General features: G+C 39.3%; 1 protein-coding gene across 1 annotated transcript in view; it reads right to left on the bottom strand.

Annotated features, from left to right (window-relative positions):
- The window catches only part of LOC137997785 (E3 ubiquitin-protein ligase MIB2-like), a 27,456-nt gene that overhangs the window by 12,236 nt on the left and 5,220 nt on the right, over positions 1 to 10,000 (bottom strand). The window contains exons 3-10 of the mRNA XM_068844030.1: positions 9,548 to 9,782; positions 7,661 to 7,897; positions 6,433 to 6,543; positions 5,921 to 6,025; positions 4,318 to 4,618; positions 2,500 to 2,633; positions 1,881 to 1,988; positions 564 to 604 (exon numbers count right to left, since the gene is read on the bottom strand). Of these exons, the coding sequence (XP_068700131.1) occupies positions 564 to 604; positions 1,881 to 1,988; positions 2,500 to 2,633; positions 4,318 to 4,618; positions 5,921 to 6,025; positions 6,433 to 6,543; positions 7,661 to 7,897; positions 9,548 to 9,782 (1,272 nt within the window). The remainder of the gene's footprint in view (positions 1 to 563; positions 605 to 1,880; positions 1,989 to 2,499; positions 2,634 to 4,317; positions 4,619 to 5,920; positions 6,026 to 6,432; positions 6,544 to 7,660; positions 7,898 to 9,547; positions 9,783 to 10,000) is intronic.

Genomic DNA, 10,000 nt, shown 5'->3' with positions numbered 1-10,000 from the left:
TTGAACCAATCACTGAGTGAAGTAATGCAAAACCAAAGTAATTCACTAATAACTTTCGACACTCAATTGAAAACCACTCTAGAAGAGTCCACAAATAATGTATTTACACTGAAAGAAAATGTAGTGTCTTAGGGTGCACAAATAAGCATTAAGGGCGGTGCGTACTAATTCAAAGGTATTTTTGCCCCGTTTTATGATTATGCAGGAAATGTAGATTTTAACAAGTGCTACTGAAATCCAAAAAGAAAATTGGGGGTAACCACACACTTTTCGAAGACAATTGGTGAGTAATATTTGTAAAAAGCTTTAAAATACAAAGCAATGGATGGGGTTCTTTCTCAAATTAAACCTTACTTATCTCTCAAAAATTCATGGTTACCCCCAATTTTCTTTATGGATCCCAAGATGTACTTTCTCCGGATAGTTTTAAACTGCGCAAAATATCACTGTATTAGTAAGCAACATCAATAGGAAACCCGAATATCTAGAGATGCGCAGAACGTATGCGCAATAATAGTAGGCACCGTAATTAAAAAAAAAATCAACTGAACAATCAAAATTACCCAAAGGCTGCATAATGCAAAGCAGTGTCTCCTTCACTATCCTAAAAAAAAAAATGATCAGCACATAAGCAAGATTGATCGAGCGATGAGTCAGAAGCAAGATTGATCTAGTCCTGGGCTGCGATTGGCTCACGAAAGCCAAAGTTAAATACAAAATACAAAGAGGTACTTAACTGAGCAACTTCCATAGGGGCTTTTCAGGTCCATTGAAACACAATCAATGAAACGATAGAACAGAACAGCAACAACTGTTAAGCCCGAGACACACCAGGCGACAAGTCGCAGCGACAGGTCTCCGCACCAAGTCGCTAGGTGCGTACTACTTGCAAAACAAATCGCTGCGACACGACGCCTGTTCGGTGCTCACGAAAAGATCTCATATGAGGGGGAATGCGAACTAGTGTTCTAATTCAATACGGCGGACCATATGACGCTCTCTCATTGGTTCATTTGTATTTTATCGAATCGACGCGTTGCCGAAGGTATGCACACGGTGCGACAACGCTGCTTTCGCTGATTTTGTCGCTGCGATCAGTCGCAGGTTTGAATTCATGCAACTGATCGCAGCGACAAAGTGCTGCCGCAGCAACAATGATTTTCACAAAATTAACCGTGTCACACGAGGCGAATTGTTGCGGCGACTTGTTCCTGTGACTTATCGCCTAGTGTGTCCCGGCCTTTAAGAATGAACCATGGAATACCAGGAACAAATTCGACGAGTGGTCAGAACGGGTATTTGAACCTGGTATTTTCAGATATCAAGGCAGGCGCTCCAACTACCGGGCTGCACTGTCTCCTAAAGTTGGCCCATCCTTGCCAAAACAGACTACCGGGTTTAATGAGGCTAAATTATTTTATTTAGGCAAAGTTAACCTCCAGACAGTGCGTGCTGGCCAGCAGTCATTCCCCAGGCTCAATTAATGCTTATGTGGGGCGGCCGCTAGTCTCCAGGAGCATGTACATATGATAGCATACAGCTCTGCTTTCTTGCTTACTTGATCTTTGCAAGTCATTATTGCAGTCATTGCTTGCAAAAACAGACCATTAGGTTTATGCAATCATTATAACGCTCAACGGTAATGGCTTGGGCATACAAGTCCCCTTCAAACAAATTTGAGATGTATTAATCGATGTTGTTCGGGTAACTTGATGTATGAAATTCTGTCCTTTTTGCAGTGGATGCTGGATTGATCCAATAAAGTGAACTTATTATGAACAATAGTAATAATTGCTATAAATTATTGTAATAAGGAAACATGCAATCATATGAAAACACTAATGAATGAAAATCACAAGTGGTAGAATCTTTAATACTACCTGAAGATTGACATTGGCGCCCATCTGAACAAGAAGCTCCACGACACTTGTGAATCCCTGATGGCTGGCAATCTGCAGAGCTGTCTTATCTGATCGAACGACGTCTACCTGTTAAAACAAGCAAATAATGAAATTCATTACATCAAAGATTTTCAGTGCTTTATAAATAGTAATAGTTGCTAAAATTGAGACAAAAGAAAATATTTGTTACAACAATGAACAAAGGGGACAGGAATCAACATGAAAGTTACAAGTGAATGTTGTAGGCGAAACATTGCATGGATTCCAGATAGAAAAACTACTTTACATGAACTTCACTTGAAGCCTACCATAAAACTACATTCAAAATGAGCATGCATTTAAAAGGACAAATTATGCAGAAAGAAACTAGCAGAATAATAACGAAGTGGATCGAGATAAAAGTGTGACACCAAAGGTTCTGTTAAGCAAGGATAAAAAACTTAGCGAGAATATCTGCAGTAACAAACGACGTGCATCCCATGACTTGCCCCCTGAAGATGGGCTTGACAACTTTAATTATACAGTTATGGCCGTTTCACTTAACGTTATGGGCAAAAAAAATAAAGTTGCAAAAATAAAAACTACATTGTCTATGTACCTTGTCTGGATGTGCTTTAAACATCCTTTTCAGTTCATCAACATGACCTTGCCCTGCCTCACTCACGATCATGGATCCAACATCCGTTGAGCTGTTGATCCGGAGATGATCCAAAAGGGAGCGCAATGACTCATCTACAAAGACACGAAAGAAAATGCTACAACATTAGCCACACTTCATTTTTGCCCATAGAGAGAGTATAAACCAGGTGTGCTTATCCAATGTATTACCTGTTGCCACTGACAATAAGCTGCAGTTTGGGTACAAATTAACGCATAGCAAATCTGATTATGGCAATGAAGAAATTGCAGTAAAATGACACTGAAATCACCTCTGTCATACACCTAGGATCATGATTTCATTTCAATTTTGTACACAGCCCGTAGGAGGAATTTTATCGTGTGTTTTAAGTTCATTTTAAAGTCACTTTTCACCAAGCGTAATGCACGCATCTGGGAATTAAAATGTCACGGCGAAAACGTATTAGTACAATACATCGCTTTTTCGCTTCAAATGGAAGCCAGATTGATCAGAGAAAAAAATACAGAAGAAGAACAGTGTATTTATGAGGAAGAAACAGATGAGGATCAAAGGAAAGCAATGAAAGCACCATCTTTTCAGAAAACTTGGTTGCGAGATCACACGTAGTTGCGCTATGAAAAGGAGGCGATGTTCTGTTGTTTTTGTCCGAAATCTAAGAACACAAGGCCCTTTGCATCGGAAAAAGGTTAGGGTGTAGAAATTTTAGAACCCTCGACTCTTCTAAGGCACAGAGACTGTAAAGAATACGTGGATGTGGTTATTAAGAAACTATGGGGGTTACACTCAGCAACACCGTCACTGCGTAGTGCTATTAGACAACACTATGACCAATCGAAAGCGATTCACACCATTTTTCTTAACTTTCCTGTTTGTAAATTAATTTTTTGATTACAAGTAACAGGTTGAAAAATTTTTTTGTCGTTTTGCCTGTTTCTTTGTTTGAACGTAAGAAAACTGAAAAAAATTGACGGTCTCCCTAAACATAGTTAGTGCATGGAGATGGAAAGTGGACAAGTTCTTTTGTTTCCTGTTTTTGTCCGTACTTTTGGCCTTGACCCTGCACAAAACACACCTTTTTCGAGAATGCGCAACTAATTAATTTTGCGAACCCGTGCGAAGCGAAAACAAAAGATTGTGCAGGGTCACGGTCAATTCAACATCGATTGCAACAACAATGTTCTCGATTTTGAAAGTTCTAAGGTTTCATAACCAGTCCCTCGATTAACTATGCCCTAAAAAAGAAAATGTCCCTCACAATTTTAGCCAAGGGGACAAACTGTCCCCCAGTGATCAAATCCTAGCTCAAATCCTGCGAGGGTACATGTAAATGGAACATGACAAAAACAAAACATTTCTCTCATCTCATTTGGTGGCTATGGCTTCAAGGATCTTCTACCATATATCTATTAGCAAAATGACTTTTCAGCATTTAGGAAACGAAATGGTTCTAAACACTCTCAGATGTACATTAGTGACAACTACATAAAAATTTTAAAAAAGTAAACTGATATCCCTCACAGGAGATCAAGATATGGCCTTCTAATAACTACTTTATATAATTTACCACTGACTTATGAGAGACTTTGCAGAACTACGCCATTAGAGTGAGGCAACTGAACTAAATGTAGGTTCATTTGATTCACAGATTTTCGAGGCCATTTTTTTTTGCGTGTCATATTATTACTTGACAGACTGAGTCTTCTTTGCCATCTTTTTCTTTCTCGTTTTTCTAATCAAAAGCAGGCTGTGCTCAAATCACAGAGAGTAGTACAGTACCTATTTCTCTCTGGGGCTGGTGAGTGTTTCTGTTTTCCTCCAAAGCCGAATAACCATGTTGCTGCCGCTGCAATGCATAGTATGAGGTAGTAGATGAAGAGGGCTGCAAGATTCCCTGCAACTCATTGCATGCCGTGGCTTGCTGGCTTTGAGGTGAATTTAACTGGCCTCCCTTTGCAGCAGCAGGAGATGATTGTTTCACAAGTACTGCAGGATTAAACGTCCAGTGATGTCCTGCTACTGCAACTCGGACGTCACCATCAGAATAAATCTTCAAGACTTGACCAACTTTGTCTAAGGCCTGAAGAAATGAATGAACAAGCCTGAGCCATGACGTTAACCTTTACACTCCAGTGCCCTTGTTTGTCTCACAATGTTGCCACTTAATTTTGATGTACCGGAAGATCACGGTGCTAATCAACTCCATACTAACAAGTCTCCATCAAGCCATAAGGTCAACTAGTCAGTAATTATACATGTCACCTTTTGAGCAGGCTGCTGTGAGTGATAATCACAGAGGACAAACAGGAATATTTGATTTTAGTATAAATACACAGGTGATTATACAAAACCACGCACTCTCATTGGCTCGCTATCTCGGATTATCAGCCGATAATCACTTCGACAGACAAAATGGCTGCCAGTAGTCGTTTTGCCACTGTAAGTGAAGATGATTTCGCGTTGAAGTGTTTTTTTTTTTCTCTTTTTTGAAATAATCACCTGTGTAATTATACTAAAACAATTATTCGCCTTTGGTGAATAATTGTGAAATAATCATACTTTACCAGGATGAATGAGTCAAGAACCTTTTTCACAACAAAACGAACTACCTAATTAAAATAGGAATTTAGAGTCATTGATAGAATAAAAATTAGAGACTTAACTACACCTTATCTTGCAAAAGGAGATCCAAAAGCAATGATCATTTCCCTGTGTGCCATGCACCACATGTAAGAAGCTAAACATATATAATACCAACAAAACCTTCATAAACGTTTATGCATTGAAAGCGAACAGTTTTCTGCTCAAAATTCTTTTCTTTGGTCATCTGTATTTTCTGCTGCTCCTCGTGAAATGCCACCCAATAGAGACTGTTACTCTCCACGGACTGGCAATTACAGGTATAATGGCACCCAGACCTCCCAAACATACATCTTTCATTCAGCTTTAAAACAAACTATGTGTTCATTGCCTTTGCTAGCTTATAGAGACACTCACAAAATAAGTGATTACCTCCTTGGTACACAACATACTTTTTGCTTCATCAAGTATGTGTTGCTGAGTGTACATGTACATACGCATAGTTAATCATCCTTCATAACCCATTACCACCTCCACTGATATGTAAAATCGCAGGGCATTTGACAGAGTACAATCTATTATGTCTCACTCCTTAAGGAATCAATGGTTGAAAGGGGACATGACTTTGGAGTGATGTAGAGGTTAATCCATTGACTCCTGAACTGCTGGAGCCCTGAGCAATGACGAGTAAAATTCTCTGATGTTAGTCAGAACACATCATTCTACATATAAAATTTATCGTGCCACACAACTCACTGGCTTAAAACTGTACCAAAATGAAAATAAAATCTTTGAAAATTACCACAGTCATCTCATTTGTCCACTCGCCATGCCCACGCTGGAGTTTTTTGACCAGTTCTTTGTCCTTCATTACACGCACTCTGTCATTGACATGAAATTCATCAATCTGAAAGGGGACAAACTTTACATAACACACTACAACAAGTTACTTGTCAAATAGAAAACCTCACAAGACCTTTGAGGGTTTTCTAAAATCTTTAAAAACTAGAAGATTGAAACGTTTTTTTTTTTTTTGAGAAGGATCTTAAAACACAATAACAGTAAGCAGATAGTTGGCTACGTTTGCTTCTGATCACTAGTTAATTGCCCCCAAGTTGTCACTGTGATCATACACAGCATGGCAACCAAAACCACATAATTTAACATCGTAAAGGAATTCATATGGCTGCACTGTTGGCAAAATCAATCAAAAACTCTAGAAATGTATTAAGACTTCCATCATCATACAAATTAAATCAACTAGTTCCCAAACACAAAAGTAATACTGGAAAACCTCTGTTTGCACCAAAATACCTTTGTGAGAGCTGCAGGATGAAATGTCCACCTGTTTGCAAAACCAGGGTACTGTACTCTAACATCACCACGCTCTGTAATTCTGTGAACAGTTCCAACCAAGCCAATCACCTGAAATTTATAAAAATCAGAAAGAAATAGAGGATATTACATGGCCGCGCCGAGATATAAAATTACTCTTCGAGTGTTGAAAATTTTTTTTCAACACGAGACGAGAAGAGAAATTTCGTTTCTCCAAGCAGCCTTGTAATAAATTATTTTTTATTTTATATTAAACATGAAATACTAAATCATTTCCCAAAAGGCTTTGAAAGGCGTGTTTTACCCGGTATATGTAACCATAGCAAGAGCTATCTTTTCACGTGTGAAGATAACATGTTATCTTTACGTGTGGGATGCAGGGATGGCGCAGTGGTGAGAGCACTTGCCTCCCACCAATGTGGCCCGGGTTCGATTCCCCGACTCGGCGTCATGTGGGTTGAGTTTGTTGGTTCTCTACTCTGCACCGAGAGGTTTTCTCCGGGTACTCCGGTTTCCCCTCTCCTCAAAAACCAACATTTGACTTGATTTACTTTCATTGTTCATTTCAGTTTACAGTGTCCCTAATTAGTGCTCCTGAGCGCTAGAACAACTAGACACTTAAATAAAGTTCCTTTCCTTTCGAGTGAAAGTGCACTTGGTATTTCGTTGGTGTTTATATTATACATGTATGACCCAATCTTCTAGTTCCAGATGGTCAAATGAGGTCACATGCAGTCACAGAAACATTTTTCAACATTACCACAAAAATTGCAATAGAATTAAGTTTAAGGAAATGTTACTGTACACTACATAATGTTTTGGAAATTGGTTCCAGAATTGCAAACTTACATGTATAGCAACTGTTACAATAATTCAACCGTCCAGCAATTTATTTACAAAAAAAGTCTGTCCTAAGGTACACCACGGCCCAGCTGTTCAAATGACGGGTAGCGCTATCCGCTATCCAATGATAAATCACTTTCCACTGGATAAGTCATAGAGAAACTGATTGCGCTATCCAGCAGATAATAATTTATCCGGTGGATACCATTATCCACCTTTTGAACAACTGGGGCCAGGCAATTGAATATTTTTGTGTGGAACTTGTGTTGCAACAAACTTGAACGACAAATTGCAAGATAAAACGAACTGCCAAATTTTGCAAACTAAGGTATGAGTTGTTACATTATTAATTTTAATATCTAACCTCTTCCATCTGATCATTCCATCCTCCATGACCTTCCTGCATGTCCTTCAAAGTAGCACCACTTAACAAAACACGAACTCTTTCACCAATCTCAAACATTGCCGCACTATCAGCTGAAGACAAAGCTGGCTGGGTCAATGGTCGAATGATAAGTGATTCAGGCTTCTGACCCAACTTTGGCAAATGGTTCTTGTAGTAAGAATATCCAAACCCATCTGCAATGCTTATCAAATCCACCTAAAGATTACAATTAAAAAAACCTTTGGTATTTATCCACTTAACCCTTTTTGGGGGAGGCGCAGTGGCTTCATGGTTAGTGTGCTTGACTCTGCATTGAGTGGTCCAGGTTCGGGTCCTGGTCGGGGACATTGTGTTGTGTTCTTGGGCAAGACACTTTACTCCCTCGGTGCCTCTCTCCACCCAGGTGCATAAATGGGTACCAACGAAATGCTGGGGGTAACCCTGCGATGGACCAAGGAGGAGTAAAAATGCTCCTAGTCGCTTCATGCCACAGAAACCGGGAAAAGCTCCGGCTCTGATGGACCACTTGGCTTATAAACAGACTTTACTTTTTTTACTTACTTAACCCTTCCCTACACTTATAGACTTTACTCCGTCCAATGCCAAACAATTCATCAATGTACGTCAATCTACATGGCCCGCTTCAGGGATGAATGGATTAAATGACAATTATTGCTCTTCACAATGTAATTAAACAAACCAATAACTTAATAAGTACATGTACTTATATGTTGGCACATCGGTGACAGCACTTGCATTCCACTCATTTGTCTGGGATTTGTCCCATATGGACAAAACACTTCCCAGAATCCAAAACACTTCCCAGAATGCCAAAACACTTCCTAGAATGCCAAAACACTTCCCAGAATGCCAAAACACTTCCCAGAATCCAAAAACACTTCCTAGAATCTGAAACACTTCCCAGAATCCGAAACACTTCCCAGAATCCAAAACACATCCCAGAATCCAAACCTCATCCCAGAATCAAAAACACTTCCCACACTACAAAACAACTACCAGACGAATAGGTGAGGCATTTTTTGTTAAGAATTATCGGCCAACATTTTGGATAAAGAGACTAACAGAGGAATGGGACGTGTCAAAAAATAGCACTCAGGGAGAGGAGGACAGCATGAAATGGTGCTGGGGAAAGGAAAAGGGGAACCGGCACTGTGCTTTCAAAGTGGCGTCCCATTAAGAAGGTTGGACCTAGGATGAGCGTCCGCCTGATCTGCAGGCTAGACTCAAATCATACCTGAATTGACTTCATTGGTTCTCTACTCTGCCGGCTGAGAGGATTTTTTTTCCATCTTCACTGGTGTATATACCACCACTTGATAGTAATAAATTGTTGATCTGCTTTTACTTGACGAGATTTAATTTGATTTGACTGGCAGCCTCCCAAGTTAGTAGCTAGCTGACACATACTCTGCTTATTCTCATTATCATTATCATCATTATCATTACTGTTACAGTAACAATAAATAGTTATTAAACAATCATTACAACAAAAAATACAGTTTTTATTTTATTATATTAAGTACTGTAGTAGGGGCAGAGGTACATGTAGTATAGTTATAGGGCTAAAATTGCATTAAACAAGTATTATTTTGTTTCTTGCAGGGAATTTTTGTTCAATCTAAAGAAATGGGGCACAATTGCACATGGCGTAATTAAATTTAGCTGCCATGTTACATGCAGAACGCCTCAATCATTTGCCATTTTCTGCTTCTTCCTTAAGCACAAGTCCTACTGGCTCATTGTGGCAATATAATACAGCATGACGACTTTAGGACTAAAATTTCAATTGCGAAATTGCGACAGTATGTATTTTAATGTCTCGTCACAAAAATCAGTACAATGTACCTTTCCCTTGTGTCCTACACGGTACACGTTAGTACTTGTAGGTTTCCATTTGACGCAAGCTACACTCCGAAAGCTCTCTGCTTCCCAGCCCCTAACATCCAACACAACACCAATGCTCTGTGGTCCTCCGTCCTGGTTTCCCCAATCCCAGTCAGGTCCTCGTTTCACTTGCGCACCAGGAAATATGCCTCGAGCCTGAACTTTGCACTTTCCCAGTCTGTTACCAACAAAAACTCTGTAAAAACAGAAGACATAAGTAATTATAGGAGGTGAATTGGATTAATGGTCAAGAATTGCCCAGTTCTCAGTACACTTACATGTATTCTTCTATAAATTTTCACATATTAAATAAAATAGTTATTTAGTGGCTTTTTTCAGGCCCTTAAAGATTTTAATTAGGACCAAGCTATATCACAGACCTTCTCACTAAATATCAGACAACAAGTCTAGAGC

Source organism: Montipora foliosa, chromosome 3 (genome assembly GCF_036669935.1).
Source record: "Montipora foliosa isolate CH-2021 chromosome 3, ASM3666993v2, whole genome shotgun sequence".
NCBI classification, from domain to species: domain Eukaryota; kingdom Metazoa; phylum Cnidaria; class Anthozoa; order Scleractinia; family Acroporidae; genus Montipora; species Montipora foliosa.
The sequence above is the reverse complement of the archived record's forward strand: the minus strand, read 5'-3'. Positions and strand labels throughout refer to the sequence as shown.